The 27,468-nt window shown below is 49.0% G+C and overlaps 1 protein-coding gene across 2 annotated transcripts; it reads right to left on the bottom strand.

Moving 5' to 3' along the window:
• On the bottom strand, window positions 1-26,743 carry LOC146349071 (BPI fold-containing family B member 4-like). Of its 2 annotated transcripts, none has more exons than XM_084854856.1 (17): window positions 26,629-26,743; window positions 23,054-23,175; window positions 22,128-22,242; window positions 20,755-20,862; window positions 20,196-20,348; window positions 17,257-17,320; window positions 11,349-11,412; window positions 9,015-9,106; window positions 8,662-8,841; window positions 7,932-7,985; window positions 6,090-6,110; window positions 5,825-5,971; window positions 5,605-5,672; window positions 4,419-4,461; window positions 4,248-4,311; window positions 3,487-3,563; window positions 1-2,490 (listed from the first exon to the last, which is right to left on the bottom strand). In XM_084854856.1, exons 2-17 carry the CDS (start codon window positions 23,157-23,159, stop codon window positions 2,467-2,469), a joined length of 1,380 nt encoding a protein of 459 aa, XP_084710982.1. In that variant the 5' UTR covers window positions 23,160-23,175; window positions 26,629-26,743; the 3' UTR covers window positions 1-2,466. The 2 variants fall into 2 exon arrangements, with proteins under 2 accessions (XP_084710982.1, XP_084710981.1); XM_084854855.1 differs by having other exon boundaries at window positions 26,681-26,743.
• Between the last annotated feature and the right edge of the window lie 725 nt (window positions 26,744-27,468).

Here is a 27,468-nt window from a genome sequence, read left to right as displayed (position 1 = left end):
GAGATGACGATTTTAATCTTTCCCAATTCTTTTGGGCACCCAATACATAGAACCCAGGGCTCGAAAGAGAGAAAACTCAAATCTGAAGATGGCGGGATCCGCTCCTCTGGGATTGGTATCTTAAAGCTATTCAATACATGCATTCAACGTTTCTTGTTTTGTGGGGACAAAGTTCACATTAACGTTTTCAGAAGAATGTAGAGGTTAAAACAGCTATTTTAAATTGCCTGTTCTCTTCACCCTGGATTTTCAACCAATAATGTTAAAGCAGGAACCTTAAAAAGACATTTTAAGTAATTATAATTTAAATTTCAGGAATTGTATTTGTATATGTTAGGGGTTGATATATGCATTATTTCCCTGTAAAGGGAGTATTTGATTTCAGCTTTTCTTTTGTATGTCTTAGGCCAAGGTGTACCTTAGTAGGGCTTTAATAAGGGCAAGAGAAAGTGTTAGGTCTGCTGCAGGGATGGTGGATCTCTCTATGCCCATAGCTAAACAAAGTAAACTAGAAAGCTTCTTCGTCCATCTGAATAATGCCTCAAATGTTAAATCTTCTGCCATGCCTGTTTCTTTTAAAATGTTTGAATTGTTTTAAGATGGTGTTCTGTTCTTTTATCTTGTTGTTCACCGCTCCAAAATATTTGATGTGGAGCGGTGTATAAATATTGCAAATAAATAAATCAATGCCCACTCACCATCGGTATGAAATTCTTGCACAAGATTACAATCAACTAAAGTTCACTGGCTCCAATCAGAAGACAAATGTAGCCACTTGTAGTACCTTAGCATCAAAGAAGAAAAACCAAGCGAGCCCCCTCTGGAATGATATCACTTTATTTTGTAAGCTGTAAATCAAACTTACGCAAAATTAGATGCAGTTTAAACTAAATTAGACAAATCGGTGTCTATGATAACATCTTCAGAGATAAGGGTGGGGAGAAAATTTCAGGCATGTAATTCTGATTTTTAGAATAAGATATGGAAAAATGACATCTGGACATCTGACCGAGGGAGAACATAATGTTGATGAGTTCACTCTTCAGCCTAACAAGATAGTTTTGTCTGTTTGCCATTATAAGGGTTCTCTTCCCTACGAGACATGTGTCTCAATGGCCAAACTAAATTCAGCACCCTTACTTTCTGTGCTTTTTAGTGAGATTGATATCTTATCAGTTGAGACAATTGCTGGAGCTTCCATCACCCCCCCCCCCATCATTATCCTGGCATCTTCCTCCCCAAAGACACCTTCTCTATTAACAGGAACTTGGGTGCTGTGCCAAGAGAAGGGTGTAATTCCTTCACTGTAATTTATCAATAAACAGGTAAGACTTCTTGTTCCCAAACTTACTATTGGAATGATTGCAGGGAAAACTTAAGAGAGGCAGGAAAGGATCTGATTGGGAGAAAAATCTCCCTGAATTTGGGGCTTGGCAGACGTGAAGCTATAGGGGAAACCAGCAAGACAAAAGGAACCATGCCTCTGAAACCAATGAGAAAGAAAGATTAATCTGTTTCTTTCTTTGACTCTGATGAAGAGGCACTAATTGGGTCTTTTTCCAATCTTCCCCACAACAAGCAGGCCTATGTTATTAAAAGGCTATCGAGAATGAAGAATTCTCTTGTGGTGGGACAGAGAAAAGCATCGGTTTGCAGCCCCCTGCCATCTTCATTTCCTCGGAATGTCTCTGAGCCCCCCGTGTGACCCAGAGGCATTCACTGGAAAGGAAGACCGCAGCAGCTGGAGACCCTCACTGAGCTCTGAAGGGATCCCTGCTGCTGCTTAGACAATGTGTTAATTTTTTTTAAAAAAAGTGGGATGGGTACAGAATTGGGCTGGGAATTGTACAACAAATTATTGAGTGGTAGAAGTCCCAATTGTGACACCAAAACAGGCGGAGGCAACATGGGTCATGCAGGGAGTCATAGGTGTTTTGTCCATCTAAATATGCATAGGATTGGGCCCTTAGGGTGTTGCTGGATGGGGCATTTATTGTGCAATTGCACTGCAACATTCAGAGAATGGTTGGGGAATCCAGAGGTCTTCAGTTTGCAGCCCTCCTTTATTTCCCCCCCCCAAAAAAAAAGATCAGTTAAGCAAGACAAGACAGAATAGCTTCACAGTGCCTTTGACTGGTAGCTCTACGAGCCTTACATATGAAAGCATCCCAAGCTCATGGCTTGCCGAAGGCTCACGTGTGCCTAGTTCCAGATTGGGAAACATTCGGGATGTTCATTACAGCTGAACTTCACATGGGAAGGAAGCTGCTGGAATCAACTTCGAGCAATGAGGGAGGGAGGTCGTTTAGGGGCTTCTTCGTCATTCATTCATTTCATGCATTTCTTACATTTCTATTCCGCCCAATAGGAAAAGCTCAGCGGGTGGCATGCAAAGATGAATTCTTCCTGGCCAGCCTCTCTTTCCCTCTTGCTCTGGAGACTTCTGTGCATGAGAGATCCTCTGGCTCAGGCACAGAGCACGAGGACACCCTAAGCAAGGAGAGAAAGCGGGCGGTTTGTTCTAAGCATTCTGCTTCAGCACATCCCACCCCAGGGAGATTCCCCGTAACATGTTGCATACAACGTTTGTCCTCCTTTGCCCTGCCTGCCTGCAAGGACGGCTGGGCTGCAGCCAGAGGCCTGTGCTCCCCATTTGGCTCCTCTCTGCAGGTGACATTCCTCCTGGTAACAGTAGACATGAGGAAACCAGGCCCTGGTGCTGAGAAGCCTGAAGGCTCCCCTGGCGCCAGGCAGAGAAAGCCGGGGCGGGCCCTCGAGCTGCTGGATGGTCTGTCTGGGCAGCTTCTCTGCACTCCTTCCACGTGTCCTTTGTGGAGATGGCTGCCTCAGGAGGCTTCCCTGGATGATGAGAAGGGCTGGAGCAGGGACCATGAACTGCTAGGGCGGTGGAGGGTCAGCAGGGACATACAGGACAGCCCACTCCAGCTTCCTCTGCCCGTCTCCGGGAAATCGTCAGAATTCTCAGCCGTCAGAGCCTGGCTTAAATGCGGCTCCTATCGACATGATGAGCGTAACGCGAAGGCAGTGGAGGTGAACAGTGGGCGAGGAGTGGGCGAGAGCAGCCGCTGCGGGTTCTACTCCGACTAGGTCAGGCCGGCTTCCTGTTCTTCTTCCTCTTCCCCTCCCTCTCCTCCCTCATTTCCCCACTTCCCCCTGCTTTGCCTCGCCTTCTCCAGTCATCTCTCCCTCTCTCCTCTGCTGCACACTTCATCCACAACAGGATTCGTAAGTGCACTCTCGACTGTTCTCACAAGCTGAAAACTGGGAAGGGCGGAAGGAAGAGGAAAGGGCAAAGGGGAAGGAAAGGGGCAGAGCCGACGTCCAGGTTGCACCCTGGCAACGCGATTTGCTTGCATTGCCTCACGCTGAGCCAGTGAGTTTGTGTCTTTCTTGTTGCCATTCTGCCAAGTCAAGGGGAGAGAGAAGGGACTTGGCCAAGCATGGTTTACACCGCTTACGTCTTACCTGGACAATCCGTATATTGACATTAACCAGCTCAGTGCCTGGGATGGAAGGCATTGGGATTCCGTCACGAAGGGGCCCTAGAAAAACAAATCCAATGGTTTTGGACTGATGGGAAGAGTCAGGTTTCTGCAGATCGAGGCTAATCCTGATACTGAGGGCCTGAATCCATTTCTGGTCCAGTTGACCAGGCCACAGTGAAGACAACACTTCCCACACTGCTTGGTTGTTTGTCTGGAACAGAAGCAGGCAGAAGGGAGATCACCAAATGTTTCGGGTTTCAACTCCCGGAAGCACAGGCCAGCATGGCCACTGCTCAGGAATGCTGGGAGTTGAAGTCCAAAATATCTGGAGATCAACTTTCCACTCAAGTCTGGTTTAGACTATCAGACTAATCTCCATGGTAGTTTACAACTGCATAAAACAGCAGAAACATAAGACGAATTTAATCTAATCATAACAAACAGAAGAGCATACTGATAAAGCTGAACCAGGGTCCATCTAGTCCAGCATCCTGCCTACTAAACCAGGGTCCATCTAGTCCAGCATCCTTCCTCTGGGAAGCCCAGGACCAGGGCAATTCCCACTGCCCTCTCCTCTCCTCCTGCCCTCTCTTCTGCTCTTGCCACTCAGCCACTGGCACCCAGCGGAAGACAGCCTCTGAACCTGGAGGGATCTCCAACCACCCTCTGAACATGGAGATCCCTTTCAAGCTGAGCCCTTCATCTTGAAGATTTAGTTGAACCTTCTGCCTGGTCTCTCACCATTGAGAAGAGGCAAAATGATTTTTCCCAGCAGGCTACTGAAGTGGGGCTTAAGACCGGCCACCTGAAAGAGAAGGAGGAGAGGAAGGGAGGACATCAGTGAGCCAAAGCCATCACTCTCAACTAAGAGTCCTTGAGAGGAAAATGATGCCACAGGAAAGATCAACTTACCTGAGAGATGCCAACACCTGAAGATACCAGCTGCAGATCATGGCTGAGGGGCAGGAAAAGAGGAGATGGTCAGAAATCAACGTGTGGAAAGTGGTCTCCTTCTGGTAGTTAAAACGGGCAAGCAGATGGTTTTATGATGGCAATGTACATTTACACAACAAGAATTCCCCCTCACATTGGAAAGACTCCCCACATGATTCAGAATGCCATAGGGAATACTGGGGGGGGGGCAGCGTACTCCAAATCATGTCATCAGTAGCATGACAGAGCCCTCCCTCTTCCCAGTCCAAAATGTGCCCGGTGGAAGCTGTTCAGGAAAATGGTACTGAACTTAGGCAGGCGATAATCTTGCCCACTTTGGTTGCTTAAATATCGTGTTACTAGCCCTCATTAGTGTTAAGAGTCTTATTCATTCTCGTGCTTGCATAGTGTATCTTTCCCATCCTCTCCTCCTCCTTGAAGCTGCCACATCCCCCCAAATTCTCCTTGGGTCCCCCAACCCTCCAAATGGGGGAGTGGGGGCTGCCGGGGCAGGGCCGGCCCTCCCATGAGGCAGGGTGGATCCCCTCCTCAGGCAGCACGTTGGGAAGGGCAGTGGAGCATGCACACACACCACCAGGAGGCCCCTGCATGCGCGGCCGCCACCACTGCCCTGGCCCTGCTTGCCCACTGCAGCACACACCACAGCCTACGAGTGGCCAGCAGGGCTCCCTGGAGGAGCAGCTGCCCCCACCTCTCACTCTCAGGGCTCCACCAGAGCGGGAGATCCGGCAGGCAAGCTCATTGCCTTTGTCTGTCTCTGCTGATCACGGCCAGAACCAGGCCTGAGGCCCAACTAAACGTTCTTCTCGTCACGCATAGCATAGCTCCCCACAGTAGCTTTTCTTACTCTTGTGAAAGCTTGTGCAGCCCTGATTCAGATCAGGACCATGGCAGCTTGGGGAAGAGATTAAATATTCCCCCTCCCAACTGGGGGGGAGCTGTTAAATAAGAAAAAGGTCTCCATTGGAGTCAATGGAGGCTTGCCCCTCTTTTTAACCCCCTCCCACAAAGGGTGGCATTATGGGAGGGACAGGTGTACTTAGAGAAGAGTAAGAAAAACTATCAAGCATGCATGACTGGGTGAAGGTGTAGCTTGGCCCAGAGACAGGGGGATATGGAGCAGAAAAAGCAGTGGATCACTTACCTGGTGATGGACAGGGTCAGGGAGAGCTTGCCACCAACCACAGAGAAGATGGTGGCCAGACTGAGGCTCTGCGAATGCACAGTTGAGAAAGCCAAATTGGTCACAAGGCAGATGGGATTGGTCAGATTTCCATGTCTCACTGAGACACCACCACCCAGAGCTGGTGAAATGCAGCCTGGTGCCAACCACAGAAGCATCTCTTTCAGCAGGTGGTACTTACATCTCCCATGACGAGTATCGAAGCAAGGGATCCATCTACATTCTGGGCGAACACCTCAATTTGCACAGTGAACTGCGCAACAGCATTGTCATTTGCAAAAATAAGCACTGGACCTTCCAAGGGGGAAAGTTTAAGGGAAAAGACATCCTGGAGAAATGACAGAATACAAAGGCAATAAACAATACCTTTGAAGGGGGAGGTGTCAAAATGTTTAAAACCCCAATGGATTAGCCAGCAATGAGGTCCCCAAGTGAGTATCACGTACCGTTGACTTGATTCCAGAACCCTGAAAAGAAAAGATGGAATTCTCTCAGCCATGAGTCTTGGGGAGGTTTCTAGTTTCACTCCTCTCTCTTGCATGGAACCTCCATAGCAATCCAGAGTTGGGGTGAGCCCGGTTTGGTTTGGTTTGTTTTGGTTTGGGGGAAGGGGGGTTCACAGTAAATGGTACAAAGTTTTCTCCAAGAGAACACGGTTTTAAGGTGGCAGTTCCCCTTTTTAAAAAGTGGCAAATATTTCTGTTCTGTTCTCAAAGTCCTCTCCACAAACTAAAAGTGATCACCAAATTAATGAGTCTTTTTTGGCATGGGGAAAATGTTTTGTAGAAAGGGAGCAAGCCTGAGTGTGAACAAGAGAGTACATTCTCTAAAAGTGATCACAAATTATAGAACTTACACTAGCGCTTTAAAAATGCTTTGCTCTTTGGGGGAAAAGTGCACAATTTTCATGCACTTCTTAAAAACCACATTTTTCCCATTCAAAATTTGCCCTTTTCACTTCCGAATGCAATCAAAAAGAGCGCAAAAGAATTCAGGAAACAAGGCGAGTCAGGCTTGAAAGTGGGGTTCAGGTGAATGTGAAAACTGTATGTTCACCCATTCCTAGTACTAATGACACCACTTTTTCCTTCCAGCAGAACTCCTTCACTTGCACAAAAAGCAGAAATTCGACAGAAAGTACTTTCCCACAGTATTGTCAAATAGCGATGGGTAGAACTCTGCCTGTTGCTATTCTGCCAGCTCTTAAAGGATACTTGCCATGAAAAAAGTTGGCAACCATGTTACAGGACTGAAGGAACAGGCCTGTGGAAGGACAGATGCTGAGCTGTCTCCTCAGCTTAAAGCAGCCCAGTGCCTAACTGGTGGCTTAGACCTGAGAAACAAGTTCTCAGGTGGAAATCTGGCCTCTGTGATACGTGCCTGCATAGCCTCCCCAACCTGGTCTACTCTAACGTGCTCTATGTAGGGCTGCCTCTGAAGACCACTTGGAAATGTCAGTTGATCCTCTATGGACCATAACATCTGAACTGACAGAATTGCCCGGTTCCCAATGTGTACCTGAGTGCAACTCAGTGGTGCTTTGAGGCTTTATAGCCCAAAACGGCCAGGATCCAAGTTCCTTTCTCCTATATAAACCTCCCCAAATGCACCAGTTCTTGGAGGACTTGTTCTGTGTCTCTTATCTGCCTAAAGCTTGATTGACTGGAATGAGGTGAAGAGCTTTCTTGGTGGTGGCATCCTCACTTCTCTAGGGATTTCCATCAGGCCAAATCTCTTTTTGGTGTTGCTATAGTTTCTCTAGGCACTGAGGGGAATGGACCAAAATAAAGTAATAGATCTGTCAGTCAGCTGAAAAATAAGATATATAATGTTACTGATTAGAGTTTGAAGCCAGGCTCCATCCTGCTCTAGTATCTTTTTTATGGCTCACCCCACTCCTTACAGTCACCCGATACAGCCTGCAGATGGCCCTACACTCCCAAGGGCTACAAATGGCCTTTGATGGCCGGTGGCTGCAAGCTACATGAATTTGGGACATTCCCCCCTGCACGGCTGGGGGCTGAAGGAAACACCCTCACTGTCAGAAGGCAGACCACAAGAGATCGGGGGGGGGGATGCTACCGCTGGGGGGTGGTTGCGTTTAGGAGCTGATTCTGCATTTAAGAGCCCTGGCTAGCAGGCTGCCCCTTCCTCTGCCCCCTGCCCCAACTTGCATGTTTTTCTCCAGAACTGTCTCCTGACATTGAAATGGACCCTGCTTTTCAAATGTCCTACCCTTAGAAGAGTCAGATGCATGCAAAGCTGTTCCTAAAGAAGTCACGACTCACCCCAGATGGGACCAGAGCCAAAATAGCATCCCTCAGTCCAGCAGCTCCAGAGAACTGGGGTTGAGGGGGGAATAAAAAAAGAAAGAACATTAAATCTCATGGATCTAAAGAGCTCTTCCCTTGATATGTATCTTCTAGAGGAGCCTGCCCCACCCATTGTGGACATATTTACCACCACAAGGAGAACCATCACATGGGAGAACCAGAACTAGACCCAACAAACTGGAACCATGAAAGATGAATCAGGAGAGGGGAACCCTCTAACAGGGAGGGGAAATGGAGACCAAAGCTGCAGGTTTACAATGTCCCTTGGAGCTCTGAGACTCTGTTCTTCTAACACTGATAATCTCCCTAGCTTTTCCCTGCTCCAAATGGTCCTGTTTGCTTTTAAAGGAACCACTGAAACTGCACAATTCACCCTCTCTCACCAAAGATCAGGCTTCACTCTCTAGCCCAGGGGTGGGGAATTAAAATTGGGTAGGGGGTGCTTGACCCCCACCAGACCTCCATGGGCCAAATGAGGTCAGGGGGTGGGAATGACAAGGGGATTCCTCTCCTACCAAAGCCTCAGGTAGCCTCCAGGCAAGAGCCCACCAAGGGAATGGAAGTCCCCACGGACCGCGTGGGGAACCTCCACAGGCCGGACTGAGGCCATGGCATGGAGCTTCCCCACCCTTGCTCTAGCCATTCTTCTGAACTACCAGGCCACACAGCCCCAGAGACGACTCACCACATCAGGGGTAAGACTCAACTCCTGAGGCTCTATATTGCCTATGACAGCCACCACCATGTTCAGGAATTCTGGGTGGAAACTCCGGCATTCAGCATAGTCCTGGATGGAAGGTGGGCTAATGGAGACGGCGTCATCTGGGATGGAAATGACACCCTTTCCAACTACATCAAAATCGCCCTGGAAAGAAAGAGCAAGCGGCCAATTCTTAGAACCTCACAAGGGGCCACCAGACACTTGTGCCTCCACTATTGGACTGTGCCAATGCAAGTGCGTGGAGGACACTGCCAGAGACACTCATGCTACAGGCCCAGGAGAACATCAGGGTTTTGGCATCTGCAGCTGATACTTACAAATATATCATATGCAGCATAGGCATCAGTTACACTGGGCAACCCTGCCAGCCGGTACTTCAGCTTTCCGTATGAGCCAATGGGAAGATCCACTACATGGAAACACAGGGAACCATCATGTCAAGCGGCACTCAGCTCCACCATTCCCAACCCACCTTGTAAGTTCTATGTCAGCAGTGCTGGAGCTCTTTCAGCCCATTAGGGAGGAGCTCTTGAGGGCCACATTCCAGCAATGCTTGGCACCAAAAATGGAAGAACCAGAGGCAATGGCAAAGGGGGGGCACCAATGTCCTCCCACCATAAAATGCCAGCATATCTTAGCCTTAGGAGAGGCATTGCAACATATTAGAATGGGGAAGAAACTGCACAAAAGCCAAGAAGCCACTAAACCATAGGTGGTCACTTGAAATGGGGCAGAGATAGGGGAAGAGGGTGTGGACCTTTGGGGAACCCCAACAGGCTGGATTGGGACACTAGGTGGGCTGGATTGGGCCCCCACTCCTGAGGTTGCACAGGTATCATGGTCCTGGGAATCTTGCCTCCAATGGAGTCATCCTCAGAGGAGGAGCTTGAACCTTCACAGCCAGGTAGCCTCAGGGAAGAGGTTGCCTCAGAAGATCATCACTGTACTCAAGATGGTTCAGGGCGTCTGGGGTGATTCCTTCACATCTGCCTCCTTGTGAGGCAGGAAGCCCAGCTTCTGAGACAGAGGTGAATGCTGGACCACCAGCTAGCCCCTGAGAGTGGTGGTTCCTTAAGATCCAAGATAGGACAGTGGCCAGGCAAAGGAGTGCCCACTTACTGAAGAGGGCTTCTCCAGAGTAAAGGACTCCTCATGAGTAGGTCCCAGTTCAGGAGGAGGACATCTTATGCAGCTGAGCCCTGAGTGGGGCTTTGGTAGCTCTGGCTCTGTCTGTCCAGCTGGAATATGAGAGCTGATGGAAGCAACAGCTGAGTACGAGCTCCAGCACCTTGTACCCTTGCTCCGTGACTGAAACTTCAGCCTACTGACCTTTGGACTTCTACTTGACTCTGCTGCTTGGACTGCAAATGTAACTGACTGCTTCCTGTGTTTTGACCTTGGCTGTGCCTTAGACCTCTCTCCTGGAACTCTCCCTCCTGCCTGGTAATACTGTGCCTTTGACCGTTGCCTGTCTAGTGACTCCTCCTGCCAAGAACTGCTCTCTTGCTGGACTGAGACCTCTGTCTGACCTTTTGCCCATTACCCACTTGCAGTAGAATTTCCCCCCTTACTTGGCTTGATGCTAAGTCTAATCCAGGCCAAACAGGCCATGTCCTACGTTGATTACTTGGGTCTCTGTACACCAGTCACTGGGGAACATGGGCAGAAGGGTGCTGTGGCCATCATGTCCTGCTTGTGGGTTTCCTGTGGGCAACTGGTCAGCCACTCTGTGAACAGAATGCTGGACTGAACAGACCTTGGTCTGATCCAGCAGAGGTGAGCTGTAGCTCAGAGGGTAACTTTTGGGTCTGCCTGGGTCTTTCCCTGGAGAACTGCTGTAGAGCAGTGGATCTGTTGCTTGTAGGAGTGTTCTGCACTCCATCTCCACCTAAGCTCAACTTGCATATTTGTAAATATGTCAAGTAGTACAAAACACCAAATGTCACCTTCCAGGGGAAGCCAAATTCTGGTAACCACTATCCCTGGGACTTCTGGCTGGGGATGTACGAAAGTCACTTACCTTTTCGCAGCTTGGATTCGTGGGGGGGGAAGGCGCTCCGTCCCTCCCCCCGGAATCCTCCCTGGCCAGCTCCGCAGAGCCGCCAGCCAGGGCCATCCGCAGCCGGAGTTCCAGCCAGGGCTGGCTGCTGCAGCCGCCATAGCAGCCGCCATTTGCATCCTGCCAGGCTGCCGTCGTGATAGGCTACGTAAGTATTTACGGAGCCTATCACAGCAAAGAGCAGGGACACAAACAGCAGCCGCTATGCCATTTGTGCCGCTGCTCTTTCCGTGATAGGCTACGTAAATACTTACGTAGCCTATCATGGCAGCCTGGCAGGACGCAAATCGCGGCCGAGAGACCAGCTGCCACTGCTGCTGCCAGAGCTGCCGCCGCCAGAACATCCACCCCAGGTAAGCTTCGTCCCAGGGGGATTCCGTGGGGTGGCGGGGGGGGAGGCCATTCTGCCACAGGTTTCGGGGGGCCGAATGCCAGTGCATTCGGCCTCACTGAAATCCGTGGCGGAATTCTCTGCCATCCCTACTTCTGGCCTTTCACAGAAATGGTGAGATAATACCAAGATCTGACACATTGGGGAAAATCACTGCAGAAATGGGAAAGTTCAGGAAGGAATCAAATGCAAGAATCTTACCGTTCACAGAGGACAACACTGGTTCTTTCACCCCATTCAAGACAACAGCCATGACAGAACATACCTGCAGGATAAAGAATGAGGATCAGAGCCTGTGGGAGCCCCCCCCCCCTGCCTCATAGCTTGGCTTATGCTGGATGTTTGCAGCATGTCCTTTAGGGTGAAAGTGTCCAGTTTCGTGGTGGATTCTGTTGTCCCTGTAAGGCAATGGTTCAAGGAAGGGGACACAGGGTGATGAACACTGAAGCGCCTCCAGAGTACAGCAGGTTCAGAACTGGAGGCGGGGTGTCTTCACAACAATGGAGTTAGAAGCACTGGAGTGTTAGCCAGATTTTCATGGAATTGCCTTTGGTCTGTCAGGGACACACAAAGCAGGAACAGCTGAATGTACTGTACCTTAAAAATCTGCTTTTCACAGGTCACACAGCACTTGAAAGGAACCTACTTCCAGATACGGGGACGGAGGAGGGGGAGTGGAACTGAATACCATCAACCTGGCAGGAGCTGCTCAAGCAACAAGAGGGGCTTGTGTCCTTGTCCAGGCTCCCCCTGCTAGTAAATTATTATGAACAGAGAGTAAGTAATTCATAGCACTAGAAACGGCGCTAAAAAGGCAGGCTAGATACTCACTCTCCATGAGAATGCCTCACAAGCACAAATAAGCAGACAGTAATGGAGTTCTAGCTCCAGCCCCCCTTTCTCCTTCTCTGGCCACCACTTCTCTCTGCTAGCAATGGCAGGCTTCTCTGCTCCCATGATCCCAAAAGCTCCATAGATTGCTACTGAGATAATACCCTTATGCACATTTGTTTAATCCTTCCAACCCATTTTTACTGCAAGCATCACAGAAAACTGAAGTTACATGACATCAGAGTTGTGACTTAACACAACATCAGAGAAGCAAAGTAACACACACATAAGACAAATGCATAATCACAGAGGCTACTTAGTCCCACTGGCAAAAAGGAAGTGCAGCATGATTCAGAAGGCTCAAAGGGCAGGGCACTTTTGCACTTTGATGTGTTAGAAAGGCAGGCTAGTTCCATGAATTGCCCCAGCTGTGGGTGTTGAACTCTTAGGTTAGAGGGGCCAAGATAGTGATAAATCAGACCCAGGTTTACTTATAAGGAGATAGTTTATTGAGTAACTTACAGCACACAGGAGTACCCAATGGTTGGATCAGACAGCTTCTCTGAACCATGAGCCATGGGGTACAATGGGTTTTATACCATACTTGCTAGCAATGAGGCAGCATGACAGCAGCAAGTGCCCCCTAGCGTTTGTTCCCAGCATAAACTAGCCGGGCTAGGTTCTCAGCACAGCCACCTGCAGCTCAGCTTAAACACATAGCTTCACTTCTCAGGCATGGCCTGATAAGGCCCTCTACTCATTAGTAAGGAATGCACTGAGAAGGCTATTATCGGCCTTTGACTCATCTTCACATGCTCAGAGGCTTAGTAACAAGGAAAGTGCACCTATAATGAACTTAAGCAAGGCATTATGGATCTCTAGGCCCCTCTAACACTACAGGTGACTTGGTTACACTCCTGGGGCCAATACATTCTACTCCCAGATGATCAAAGGACGACAGCAATCTACACAGAGGGCCGAATCTTCTTTGTCCTGCCATTTGATCACCAGGGGATTGACATTTACTTAAATGTATACTTTAAAATGCAACAGCCATATGAGCAAGCACACAAAGCTATAAAGCTACCAATAACAGTCAGAATTATTGCAACCACTTGCTTCCACCACCACCCCCGATCCCTTGAAACCATTCTGAAATCGGGTCGAAGAGGGACTCCCCTTCTAGGTGATGTATTTTCCTACTTTGCACACACAGAGCCCTGACGCTGTGATTTATCACACTTTGTTGACATGTAACAGCTCAGAGGTGAGCTATTACTTCTTCCCCCTGTTTGGGAAGAGAAGTCTCTCTCTCTCTCTTTCTCTCTCTCTTTTTGACCTGCCTGTTTTGCAGATCGTGTTTCAAACTTTCTACATAAAACTCTCTGTGCCATGCACCAGCCTTAACACTTCACTTGTCTTCCCTGCAAGTTAGACTGTTTGCCTTTGTCTCAACAGAAACTGAAACACACTGAAACAAAGGTGGCGGCAGGTGATTTGCAGGGCTTCAAAGTAAAGCTTCAAAGTTTGTTTGTATTTGTAAATCCCAGGTTCGAAACAGGGCATGATGAGATACTTGCCTTGTCAGGGGCGACAAATGACTCAGGTCAGCTTTTTCTGCTGGGGTCTCAAACAGGAAAACAGTCTTAGTTTGCAGTTGTAACATCACTTACAGCGTCAGCCACCCAGCTATGCAATTTGCACTGTTTTCGGCAGCTACTATGATATCTTCTTTTTCTTAATCAGGTTGGGTTGCAGCTTGCAGGAGCATGGTAGTAGGGTGTTTTTGGCTAGGAACATGCTGCCAGGTTTTCTCGATTTCTTCCGTGCACATGCTCAGGCAGTCCAACACTGGACACTCAAATCAGTGAGATTTCTTTATTGCAGAGAATCCCACAGCAAAAGCTGAATGGTTACACTCTTCACAAATCATATAGCTGATGGTCAGTAGCTACAGCCTCTATGAAATTCTAGAACAGTTTAAAGCTAAACACTGTTACCTTGACAGAGATCTTCAGCGTGGTCTTTCTGCTTCATTCTGCCTTGGGACCATCCTCTGGCACACTTTCAGCTCTAAGAGGGGGTCTAGCCCATGCCCTGGGGGCACTGATTCTTCACTTTTACTCCATTTCACATCTTCATCTTCTGGAACTTGGTTTCAGTTTCCACTTCCTATGGATTTCATCCCAATCAGGCGAGGTGATGATGTTGCACATTCCGGCACTCTTCAGGCAATTCTTCCGAGCTCGGCATATCAGACTAAAGGCTACTTTTTCGGCCTCCCACTCCCATGCCTCATTGGAGGCCAGACTGTCCTGCAACATTTCTTTAATTAACAGCCTTAGATCTTGCTCTTTTCTCAGCTCAGCCTTGAGTTTTTCTGCTTTCTCTTTCAACTCTAATTCCTTCTGCCCGACAGCTCTTAAAGCTGTCAGCATTAACCATGCTAGAGGTCCTGCATGCTGCTTCTCTTTAGCTGACCACTTTTCCTGCTGCAGAGATTCCAACGCAGTTTCTAGACCCACTAGTGTGCAGTCCTCTTCAACCTCTGTCCACGCAATTGGCCCACACAGGACTGCTAATTGCTTTGCGGCCGGACCCCACAGCTCCAACTGTGGACAGTCTGTGAGACAGTTTAACATGCCGATAGCTGCATCCTCCTTCCCTGGGAATCTGAAAATAGCAGTATTCTTGGCACGCTGCTTGCTGTGCCAAATGTATTGCCCTGGCCGTGGGTATTGAACCCTTAGGTTAGAGATGCCAAGGTAGTGATAAATCAGACCCAGGTTTACTTACACAGAGATAGTTTATTGAGTATTTACAGCACACAGGCATACCCAATGGTTGGATCAGACAGCTTCTCTGAACCACGAGCCATGGGGTACAATGGGTTTTATACCATACATATTAGCAATGAGGCAGCATGACAGCAGCAAGCGCCCCCTAGCAATTGTTCCCAGCATAAACTGAAATTGCACCCATAATGAACTTAAGCAAGGCATTATAGATCTCTGGTCCCCTCTAACACTACAAGTGACTTGATTATGCTCCTGGGGTGAATACATTCCTCTAGTTACCTAGGTTACTGAAGTCACTGCCAGGTGAAAGACACACCCCTAGGAATGCCCCAATCATACTGAATTTAAACTGGAGGGATAGGCACACAGCAGCTGAAATGCAGCAGAGCCAAATTAAAGAAAAACAGAGTAAAAGTACTCTGCAAAATTGTGCCTTCCCCACACATAAACTTCAGGGTAGCTGAGGGCTGGCCACAATGTCATGTGCCACAAAGGACCTCCAGATGGTTCCAGTCCACAGCAGATCACCCATCAAGAAAGGGCCCTGGATGCAATCGCAGGTGCCGGCCCAGAGGCTGAAGGCTCGAATTCAGCACCACGGAGAGCGGCCCTGCAGCTGGAGTACTGAGAAGCCTCCCCAGCAGTGGCGCGGACCAACAGGCCAGGTCTGAAAGCCACGACAGGAGAGTCCTTGTGGGAGCTTCTCCTCCTCAAGTGCCACATCCGGGCTTTCGTCAAGGGCCAGCGCCCTTTCCCACAGTCACTGATGCCTTCTGGGGAGCAATGAGATGGCTGGGGAATGGTCACCAGCCCCCGCTGCTCACTGGAGTGGTTTGAGGCCCGTGCCTCTGACTCCAGGGGCAGCAACACCGCCTGGGAATCCTGCCTGACCCGTCCACCAGATCAGGCGCTCAAACACCCTTGTTCTCTCTGCCCAGCTCTGACACCACACATGGGCTGAGCGGGGAGAAAGCTCGCTGGGGTCACAGTCGACAGGGAGAGAGATGGGATTGTTCCTGTGCTGCTATTAGAACTGATATGTGGCGTTCCAGTCAAAATGGACCCCTGAAGAGAACTGCAACCAAAGTAAGTCACTGGCTTCTTCTAGGCGGTGCACATCTAGGAAGGGACGAGCTGGCTGGACAATGCCGAGCAGGGCCTCCCTGCTCGCAGGAGCAGTCTGAGTGAGATCCACTCCTCAGAGTCGGAGGTTACTGGCACCTCCTGGGGATCAAGAGGAAAGGAGTGGAAACAAGGTGGGCAGACCCACTTGTGAAGTTTGGGGACCCGATCCCTGCCCTGCCCTGCCTGTCCCTGGGATCAGTGGCCCAAATATTTCTTTTCCCTCTGCCCAGATCCAACACCAGATATGCGCTGGGCAAAAACTGACTAGCGTCATAGGCAACAAGAGGGCAAAGCAGTGGAGGGTGGTCGGTTTGTGTATTTCTTGATATTAAAATTGATACGACACTTTTCAGTCAAAGCAGACCACCGAAGGGGCTTCAAACAACAGTAAGCAAAAAGATGACATTAAAACAGTAAACCAGATAAAACAAACAGTAATAAAAATAAACACCAAGAAGCATCTGAAATTAGCATTAAAAACACACACACTGTGGCTCAAGTCATCTAATGCTAAAAGTCTAATGCTAAAAGTGGAGCAGTCCTCGTTATTTTTCTAAAAACTGACAAGGATGGGCTTTGTGAGTCTCCCACAGAGATCTACCATCCCGGTGCCAAAGTCGAGAAGGCCCTGTCCCACATCCCAGTCTACTGCACCACAGATGATGGTGAAACACAGAGCAGTGCAACTAGGACCAGCAGGCTTCCCAGAGCCCAGGGAGTCACCACAGGATTATGGAGCAGAAGCTCAGCATCAGATGGGGGTTCAGAACTTGGTGCTCTATGTGAGAGGAGGGAAGTGGTGATCTCTCCCTACCGTAAGGAGGAACATGTCCCAGGGATGGGTATCTGCTGTTTAAGAACCTAAGAAGATCCCACTGGATCAGGCCAGCGTGGGCACATCTGGTTCAGCATCCTGTTCCCCACAGTGGCCAGCCAGGTGCCTCCTGTAACCCCAAACACGGCATGAATAAGCCCTCATCCATGGTTGTTCCCAGAGGGCTTTTGAAATTAGACTGAGGGACACATGATGTTAGGCCAAGGGGTGCATGGGGCTCTAGGGCTTCGGACTGCCCCCCCCCCCGTATATAGTAATGTACTGCATCTGAACCTGAGGACTCCAAATAGCCATTAGATAACATCAGTGGCAAGAGGAACAGAGCACCAGCATCCAATGCTGGGTCATGCAAACGTCTGTCTCTAAGGGCGCAATCCTATGCATGTTTAGACAGAGAAAAGGCCTACAAGAAGGCCTTAGCTGGCTGAGGAATGCTGGGAGTTGTAGGCCTTCTCTCTGTCTAAACATGCATAGGATTGCGCCCTTAGTGTTTTCTCAGCTTTTGTTGTTCTGGCCTTACCTGGCGGTTTATGTCTGAAATGATAGATTCCCGAATTCTATTCAGCGCTGACGTTGGAAGCTTACTGCAAAGTGAAACAGGAAACATATATGAATCTAGTTTAACATATCAGATGTAAATGCTGTTCCTTGAACTTAATTGTCTCTGGCCAAGTGAAAACCTATAGCCAAGAGGCAACTGGCTGGAACATGGGATACCTTGAAAATAACATGTTCACCCAGTATACGTGTTCTATTGTACATAGGGATGGCAGAGAATTTCACCACAGATCTCGGGGAGGCCGAATGCCAGTGCATTCGGCCCCCCGAAATCTGTGGCGGAACGGCCTGCCACCACCCCCCGCGGATCCCCCCGGGACAAGACTTACGTGGAGCAGATCTTCCGGGTGGTGGTGGTGGCGGCTCCGGCGGCAGCTCCGGCGGCGGCCACCATTTGCAGTTTTTGTTTTTGTTTTTACACACACGTGATAGGCTACGTATGTTTTTACGTAGCCTAAAACATCTGGGTAAAAAAAAAAAACGCGTATGCAAATGGCGGCGGCTACAGCCGCCGCCATTTGCATTCCTTATTTTCGCCGTCTTAGTCTACATAAATAATTACGTAGACTAAGACGGCAAAAATAATTTTTTTATTTTTTTATTTTTGCTGTCTTAGTCTACGTAAATATTTATGTAGATTAAGACGTCAAAAATAAGGAACGCAAATGGCGGCGGCCGTAGCCGCTGCCATTTGCGTACGCGGTTTTGGGGGTTTTTTTCCCCAGAGCCCTCCACAGCCGGAAATCTGGCTGCGGACGGCTCTGGCCTGGCTGGGCCTGGCTGGCTGCTCCGCGGAGCTGCCGTGGAGCACAGCCAGCCGCGGAGGATTCCGGGGGGGAGGAACGGAGCGCCTCCTCCCCTGTCCAGGATTCCGGGGGGAGGGACGGAATGCCTTCCCCCCCCATAAACATAATCCGTGAACAGGTAAGTGATTTTCGTACATCCCTAATTGTACATGCATTCAAGATGTGTATAAGGATGTAGCCATGATCATAACTAGAGAATACCCACATGGTGGAACTTGAATAAATCCAAGGTGGTGGTCACATGTGACCAGATGTTTTTGTGTAAATTTCTATGACTGGGTGAATTGATGAATGCGTCAAAATGGCATCTCTCGTGTGGTTTTCTTCCAAACCATAGTGATGTAAGAGCATTGCAATCTGACTACACACCATAGGTTGCCACATTAAAACCAAGGAAACATGAGAACTAGTATCTTCATGAGGGAGAAGTCATGAAAGAGAAGTTAGAGTAACACTTGTGGAAATGGGGGCATATTACAAAAAAGCAGAACTGGGACACCACCTACGAACGGGTTTGCATTGGGGCACATAATTGGGTGGAGTGAATGCACACATTCTGTGGCGAGAAAAAGTTTGTGAACCCCTTAAGATTGTCCCATATTTCCAACCTAAAGTATCATGAGATCTTAATCTAACCCCAGCATACACTGCATCAATAGTGGTGTTCCAGTCAGCATGAAGATGAGTGATTTTGTCCTCAATGTGTTTAGCAGACTCATCCCATGGATCTCAAAAGACTTCAAAGCTGGATTCACAGGGGTAAATGAAAGCAGCCCCCAGACCACTCAGAAAACCTCAGCTGGACAGCTACGTAAGGACGCAATGGAGGCAGCCAAGTAGGCCATGCAGTAGATGTGAATGTACCCTCTCATGCGTGGTTGGACATGACCTGTGTTCCAGCCATCTTTAGCCTGTTTCATCCTTTGAAGCCTGTTGGTAACCCAGAGGGCCACATGACTCCAAGGTGCCAAAGAGAGTGGCCAGGAGCAATTGTGTCGATGGCCCTTAGCACCTCACTGTTCCACAGTACGACGAGGGCCTCAGTGGAATCTCTGGCTCTGGCAACTGGAAAATTCTCCAGAGCATTCAGGAATCCCTGTCCTATGTGTTCATGGAGTGTCCCACAATGGAGGGGTTTCCTGGGAACTGGATGGAGAGTTTATGGATTGTGGCAACTCCCCACCCCAGCCTCCAGCCTGGCCTGGGGCTGTACGGAGTACCCAGACAAACAAAGCTGAGTCAGTTCTACACCACCCAGTTCATCCACCCCGGTCCCAGTGATGCGCTCCAGGCCAGCCCCCTCACCCACAATCAAGTCATGGATGAGTGAGGTCTCATGACACACCCACCTGGCATTCACCAACAGCGCAAATAGGCCAGGGGTGCAGGAGCAGGCCACTAGAAACCTGCGGCAGGGGAGAGGGATGCGAGAGAGGGATGGCACACAGCCATCCAGGCCTCCTGTGACCAAGATCCCCACTCCATCGGAGCATCCCGTCTCCTACCTATGGCCACCATTATGCTGCCCCCCATTTCCCAGGTAACAGGAGGTGCAACCCTACCCCACGCAACTGAACCCCGCATGCATGGCCATGCCGGTTCTTGTCAGCCTCCTTCTGGAGAAGTCCCAACCACAGAAGAGGCTCCAATCTGCGCTCAGCCGCAATCACGAGCTCCCAGCTCTGGGCGCTGAGCTGCTTGTCAACAAGGTTAAAACAGGCGGTGGGGGAGCAAAGAGAAAATAAAGAGGACTTCGTGGCGGAGAGTAATGAACGGAGCAGGGCCTAGATGTTCACTTCCAGCCCCTCTCTGCTCTGTTGTTTCTTCGGCCCTGCATTTCCTCTATTATATTATTAATAAAGTTATAAAAATACCAAATACAATGAGTCACATTCTTTAAAAGCATAGCTTTACGTTTCAAAAGACTATAAGGAATTTGCCCAAATGCATGTTGACAAGGCAGGACTCTTCTATACACATGTCAGGCCACAGGGAGCCTCAGCACACAAGGAACAGGGACACTGACAGCCGCTGATTTACACCAGCAAACAACAAGTGTAGTAAATGTGGACATCAGGAAGACTCCAGTACTCACCTACCCAAGAGGCTGATGTCAATGGCTCCAACCTGAGAAATGCATTCATGAATGATGATATCATAGGTACCTTCTGAAAAGTTTGCCAGTCCAGGTTTCACTTGGGATGTCAGTTCCAGAGAGATTTTGATCAAAGAGGAGGCCCCAAGCAAACTGAAAACACACACACAAGCATACACAAATACACTCCATCACAATCTTCCATTTGTGGTGCAGCTCTTACACATGAAAAATACATGCTTTGCTATGGCTGGCTTTGTTTCATTTAAGCACCCCGAGAGCGCTTGGGAGCACGGCATCTCCCATGACCCGAGCTTTGTGCCCTGACATTCCTTCACCCACAGCATCCAGGCAATGGTCAGGAAGAAGGGGAGGGGAGAAACCTTCCTCCAGTCCAGTCCTTGCACACCACCAAGTGTGCTTCTAACACCAAGGAATGTGCGAACCCACCCCAGCTCGGTTCTCTGGGCGCCCCCCCCCCCCTTGTGTGGCAAGATCTGCTTATTCATCTCCAACGGGGGAAATGCAGCTCTGGAAACGCCTGAGCTTCGATACTCACGCACTGCCGGTGATCTCCAGCTTTATTTTGGCAGACACTATACCACCATTTATCTCCGGCAGAAGCACCACTGTGTAATCAGCAAGCTGGGCATTCACAATTTCTAGCCTGAGGTGGAGGATGGAAGACAATGAGGAAGAGGAGACGGGCTAGGCAGCGTCCGTGGCCGAAAGGAACTAAAGGACTGGGGTTGTGCACCACTTCGTCCCAAGGCCCAAACCCCGAGTCAAAGCAGGCCGCTTCGGGCCATTTCAGGTACCTCCCAAGGTGAAGCAGAGGGGGCGTGAAGTGAACCAAAGTGGGCGGGCATTCTCCGAAGTGCTCACTGCACCTCGGAGCTTTGGCGCCCCAGCCCAGCCCAGCCAAGCCGACGCCTCCAGCGCCCCACCACAGGCAACGCGCTGGAGCCGCTGCCGTCACCCCCCTAGCCGCCGTTGCTACTCTCACTACTACCACTGCCACCATCGCCACCCACCGCCACCAACTCCTGAGCCCTGGACGTGCGTCAGCCCCTTTGGGCGGGTGTCGCCATTTTAAAAGTGGAGACACCCTGCCCTGGGAGATGGCGGCGGCAGCAACGACAGTGGCAGAGGAGGTAACGGTGACAGAGGCAGCGCAGAGGAATGGGGGAGGAGGAGGCAGTGGCCCAGGTAAAAAGCAGGGGCTTTACGTCGGGGCATCAAGGGGGTGAGTGGGATTCAGATGTCTGCATCCCACTTCAGCTTAGGGGCCGAGTCAGGCCAGGGGACCCCCAAATCAGCCCGAGCTGAATCAGGCCTGCCTTCGAGGCCACCAAGTGGCGTCCAAGTCGGATCGGGGGTCCCTGCACTGCCCAAGTTCTGACATGGTTTTCTGGCCAGAGGGATGGCAGGAGGGTGCTTTAAAACAGGTCCCTGCAAAACTCTGGCATTGAAGGAAACCCTAACATCTTGTCCCTCCCAGCATCTGATTGATTGATTGATTGATTGATTGATTGATTGATTGATTGATTTATCTACTTACTTATTTACTTATTTATTTATTTATTTACTTATTTATTTATTGCATTTATATCCCACCCTTTTTCCTCCAAGGAACCCAAGGTGGCTTACATGGTCCTCCTTCTCTCCGTTTTATCCTCGCAACAACAACCCTGTGAGGCAGGTTTGGCTGAGAGTCTGTGACTGGCCCAAAGTCACCCAGGGAGCTTCCATGGCCAAGTGGGGACTAGAACCCGGTTCTCCTGGCTCCCAGGCCAACACTCTAACCACTACGCCACACTGGCTCTTGAATGATGCATTGCTCATAGCATCTTGCACAGCCTCATCGCTAGCACATCGCCTTCAAAGACCCCAAGCACCCCCCCTTCACAGTCTTGGTTCTCCTCCACTTACCCACTGATTTTACCGAGTAAGCCAAGCAGCCCTCCAATATTAATGTCTGGGAGTGCAACGCCTTCTTTCAAGAGATTCTGGAGAAGCCCATCACGCAGTGTTCCAGACAGCATAACTGGAACAGAAATATCCATGAGACCAAGCGAGGAGACAGATTGCTCTGTATGGCTGGACTTCAGGAACCAGGACGCCAATTGCTGCATCTCCAGTGACAACATAAGAACATCAGAAGAGCCCTGCTGGATCAGACCGAGGGTCTATCTAGACCAGCATTCCATGATCGCAATTTTGCAGAACAAAATGTGCACAATTGATCGTACGTAAATGGCTCCGTGAATGGCCAATATATGCAAGATTACAAGCATAAATGTCCTGAATCTCCCCCCAGTCAGCTTCATGGGATGACCCTGGCTTCTACACTGATGAGAGAGGAACAAAAATGTCTCCCTATCCACTTTCTGCACACCATGCATAATTTTGTACACCTCTATCATGTCTCCCCTTTCTCACTGCTTCTCTTAGCTAAACAGTCCCAGATGCTATAACCTTCCCCCATAGGGCGATTGCTCCAGTCCCTTGATCATTTTAGTTGCTTTTTTCTGCATTTTTCTATTCTACAATATCCTTGTTTAGGTGTGGTGACCCAAATTATACACAGTATTCCGAGAGTGGTCGAACCCTAGATTTGTATAAGGAGAGTATGATCTTGGCAGTTTTATGTTCAGTTCCTTTCCTAATTATGCCTGGCATGGAATTTGCACTCGGGTGTGCACACATGCTCTTTTCCCAGTATCTCCTCATACACAAGGAAACGACCCTGAATATTTCTGGAGCGTGTCACTGAGCAGTGGATACCCTCAGGAGCAATATTCTTAATCGCTGGACTTGGGGTGGGGGCAGTTACATTATCCAATACGTTTCCTTACTATTGCGTACTTCTGCTTGGCTGGAGATAAACCTAATTGCAGGTTGTTTTCCTTGTGAGGGGCTCAGCAGGGCACAGAAGACGAGAAGTCGCAGAATCTTCCACATCTTTCCGTTCTCACACCTGCAGGAGAAACTCTGGTTACAGCGCTCCAACCAGCCACCAGTTCCCCAAGAAAAGTGCAGCCCTCCCCAGCTCAGTGAAGGGGGATAAAGGAAGGCTTTGGTTTCTTCTTTAAAAAAGAAACCAAATGCACAAAATGAGGGATACTTGGCTCAACAGTACTACAAGCGAGAAGGATCTTGGAATTGTTGTAGATCACAAGCTGAATATGAGCTAACAACGTGATGTGGCTGCAAAAAAGGCAAACACTATTTTGGGCTGCATTAATAGAAGCACAGCTTCCAAATCCCGGGAAGTACTAGTTCCCCTCTCCTCAGCACTGGTTAGGCCTCATCTGGAGTACTGTGTCCAGTTCTGGGCGCCACCCTTGAAGAAGGATGCAGACAAACTGGAGAGGGTACAGAGGAGGGCAACGGAGATGATCAGGGGACTGGAAACAAAGCCCTCTGAGGAGAGACGGAAAGAACTGCGGTGGCCTTCCCTCATTAGCAGGAGTCCTTCTCCAACCGTATGCCCTCCCCTGCTTGCAAGGAAGGGAGAGAGTGCCGCTGGAGAGTGACTCCTGCCCTCTTGCCTATTGGCAGGCTGCGACGGGCAGCCTTTTCCCCAGCAGCACCTTCCCCAGCAGCGGCTCCCCCAGCGGCACAGCAACAGTGGCAGCGTTGGCTCCCTGGTGGCGATGCACCCCCCTCCCCCACCAGAACAAGGGCCCAGGCAAGGAGCTGACGAACGGGGGGGGGGGGAGCAGGATTCAGATGTCTGGATCCCGCTTCGGCTTCGTAGACTGAGGCAGGTTGGAACCCCCAAATCAGCCCAAGACGAATCAGGCCCGCCTCAGTAGCCCCGAGTTGGATCGGGGGGTCCGTGCACAGCCCTAGCTGTTTGCAGGCAGTATATTTGGTGACACTTGAAGGCATTGGAAAGGTCTGGTTTATTTGGCTCTGGCTATACTTCACCAATAGATAATACTTGATGTTGTGTTGTGAATAGAGATCACACTGAGCATTCTGATCTGGGGCGATAGCATGTCCCAAGTACTAAATCACATTTGGATCCCTGTATTGGAACTCACAGCACTGAAGTGGGTGAGTCTGCTCTGCTTGGGGGTTCTAGTCTGCTTGACATTAGGCTCTCTTTGACAGTCAGGGTGACACCACCTCCAGAACACCCTTTCCTGTCCTTCTGATAGAGTTCATATGCAGTGATGACCGTCTCCCACTGGTTCTTTCCATTCCACCAGGTTTCTGTTATGCCCACTATATCCAAGTCCTCCCTTCAAACTTGGCACTCCAATGCTCCCATCTCAACTCAGAGGCTTTTAGCATTAGCATAGAAAAACCTATTCATCATGTACCTCCCCAAATGTCTCTAGCATGTGCATCTTCTGCTATGGCCCTTAGGCCTCTTTGATGAGCTATCCTGTTTCACTGTATGCTCAGGGCCTATTTCCTCCCCCTCCTTATTTGAGCAAACAGAAATATTTCTACGTCCATCCCCTATGGATGATTCAACAAGGTTGATGCAAAATGTTACCTAGTGCCTAACAAATCTGAAGCCCTACTCCCTATACCACCACCTCATCCATGTGCTAAGACTCCTCAGCTTTGCCTGTCTAGTTGGCCCTGTGCATGGAGCAGGGAGCATTCCAGAGAAAGCCACCTTAGTTTTCCTTGATTTCAAACTCCTACATAGCAACCTAAGTTTGGCTTCCAGGACCTAATGATGACATTTCTATCTCACTGGAACCAACATGGAATATGACCACCAACTCCACCCCAGCACTGTCTACAAGGCTACTAGAAGGCAGGTGACAATCGCAACATTTGTACCAGGTAGGCAATTGATCATACAGTTACCTGTCCATCACAACCCCAGTTATCTATGTATCTAATCATCTCCCACTACCAGAAGCCCCACCTCCCACAGGCAAACCTGTTCATCTTCCAAGCAATGTGCCCCTTCTAAGGGATCGTTTCTCTCTTCCTCAGAATGGTGCCATCCTTCCCTGAAACTCCCATTTTCCATGACAGCACAGGAGCTGTCACCCAGGGACTGGGACACTGTTTTCAGGTCCCCAAAGGTCTCCTCCACCAACCTCTCTGCCTCGCTCAGTTTCTCCAGGTCAGCAAACCTTGGCTTCAAGGGAACAACTTTTTTTTTACTACAAGCTAAGAGCTCATTACACTAAGCACACACCCATGACTTCTGTCCAGTTGGCAGGAAGTCATAGATGTGACACCCAGTACAATACACTGCATATCCCCCACACCTCTGTTGGCTTTCTACCTGCACAGCTGTTATTATTACTGGGTTTGTTTGCCTAGAAAAGTTATTTACGAGGAGAATGCAGGGAAGGGCTGACTTCCTAATCTCCTCACCCTGTTGCTAAACTCACATGGGTGCTTAACTTGCATGTTGGCTGAGTTCTTTTTCCCTTGATGCTTTGTCACTGGAGCTGAGACAGTCCATCACTGGGATGCTCACACAAGAGAAGCTGGGCTCCTCACAAGACTGCCTTCTGTTGTAAGCCCTGGCTTGCTTGCCCCAACGGCTGCTGCACTCCATTGGATTAGAGGAGCTCATTTAAAAGGCAAGGGGTGTGTGGATCAACTACTGGTCTGCACTAGGTTCCAATGAGTGGAAATCTTGGTCAATTTAGCACACCTGAGTGGAGATGTCTAATCAAGGGAGAAGACAGTAAACAACGGGCAGTTGGAGGAGACGATAGGCAATGAGTAGGCAGCTAAGGAGCGGATGTCATTAGACTCCCCACCACCACCACTGCTGGAATGCAAGGGGCTGAGTCACTGAACCTGGCTCAGTGTGCACTTTCCAGAACTATACTCTTGTTTTTTAGCCTAAATGAAAAACTGAACTCTTAACTGGGTGTGAGGTCTATACCTATACTTCAGTTTATGAGCTACTCTTCGAGACCTAAGCCCCTGAGCCTATATTAAGCCTGAACTGAATCTAGCCCTACACTTCTTGTTCATAAGCAGACTCTTCCACTAGCCAGGCCGGCACTGGGGCACCTTTCAATATAGATCTATGAATTACATTTATTGCCCTTTTTCAAATGTGGGTTTAGTTTAGGTATGTGGTACAGGTTCTCTTCAACCACTCAGGAATCTCTAGAAGAGTATGTCTCCAAGACCTCTAGGTTTCTGTGCGATTTCCCTCCTAGGATTAAGTTCCTGACTGTAAGTACCTGTGGGAATTCCCCCCCCCCCCGACTGCAAGTATCTCGGGGATTTTCCTCCTGTGATTTAGTTCCTAGCTCTAAGTTTCTGCAGGATTTTTCTCCTGGAAATTCTGCTCCCAACTGAAAGTTTGTGAAGACTCACCATTCTGAGATATAGATCACTTCTGGTTGCCCTTATTATGGCTTCAGCTGATGATTATGAGTTTAAATATTACATGACTGAAGGTTATATATGAATAAATAGCACTTACCTTCTCCTCACACATATACTTATCTCATGTGTGTGTGCTTGAAGTCTTTTACCTTGATGCTTGGTCACTGGGACTGAGAGACTTCATCACTGGGGCTCCTTGCGCTCGGTGAGCTGGGCTCCCTCACAAGACTGCCTGCTTATTTAGCTCTGGGTATCTCACCCCAGCTGCTGCTGCAGCCAATCAGATTAGGGGAGCTCATTAAAAAACCAACTGTATTTTGGCAAGGTTTTTTTTGTTCACTGGTGTCAGCTGATTCCAAGGTGACATTGGTAGGTTGCCCATCTCTGTTTCATTTTAAGTATGTCCTGATGCTATAGACAAATCTTACAACTTCAGTCTAATATGCATGTTTACTAGGACTTATCAACTATGGGAAGTTGTCCTGAAGAATTATCTGTAACAATTGCCCTTATTCATGTGAAGACATTTCCTCAGAGCTGATAGATGCCTCACATCCTCCTCCTGCCTCCCCATCCCTGTTTTAAATAAATACAATAATTATGTAATAAATACATAATTACACTGTCATCTACTGGTTATTTGCTTAGATTGCTTGGGAAAACAGCACGAGCTGCTTTTTCTTCCTCCATTTCCTTTTGAAGACAGAAGAGATACAGTGGAAAATTCCCCCAGGAAGTCAGGGTATTTTGAACTTAGGTACAAGCACAGGTCCACCTTTGGTCAACCTGTGCATCAGGGCAGATAGCTTGGTCAAAAAGTAGGTATGTTTTTTCAGACAAAAGTCTAAGTACATTTAAATACACACACAACCATGGAACATTACATTAAAGCTGTGCCCAGCAGCAACATCTTTTTTCATTTTTACTCTGAAGTAGG

The sequence above is a fragment of the Heloderma suspectum genome, chromosome 4 (assembly GCF_057233095.1).
Source record: "Heloderma suspectum isolate Gila_16-S chromosome 4, 16-S_ref, whole genome shotgun sequence".
Taxonomy (NCBI): domain Eukaryota; kingdom Metazoa; phylum Chordata; class Lepidosauria; order Squamata; family Helodermatidae; genus Heloderma; species Heloderma suspectum.
Note: the sequence above shows the minus strand (reverse complement) of the source record. Positions and strands in the feature narration are given on the sequence as shown.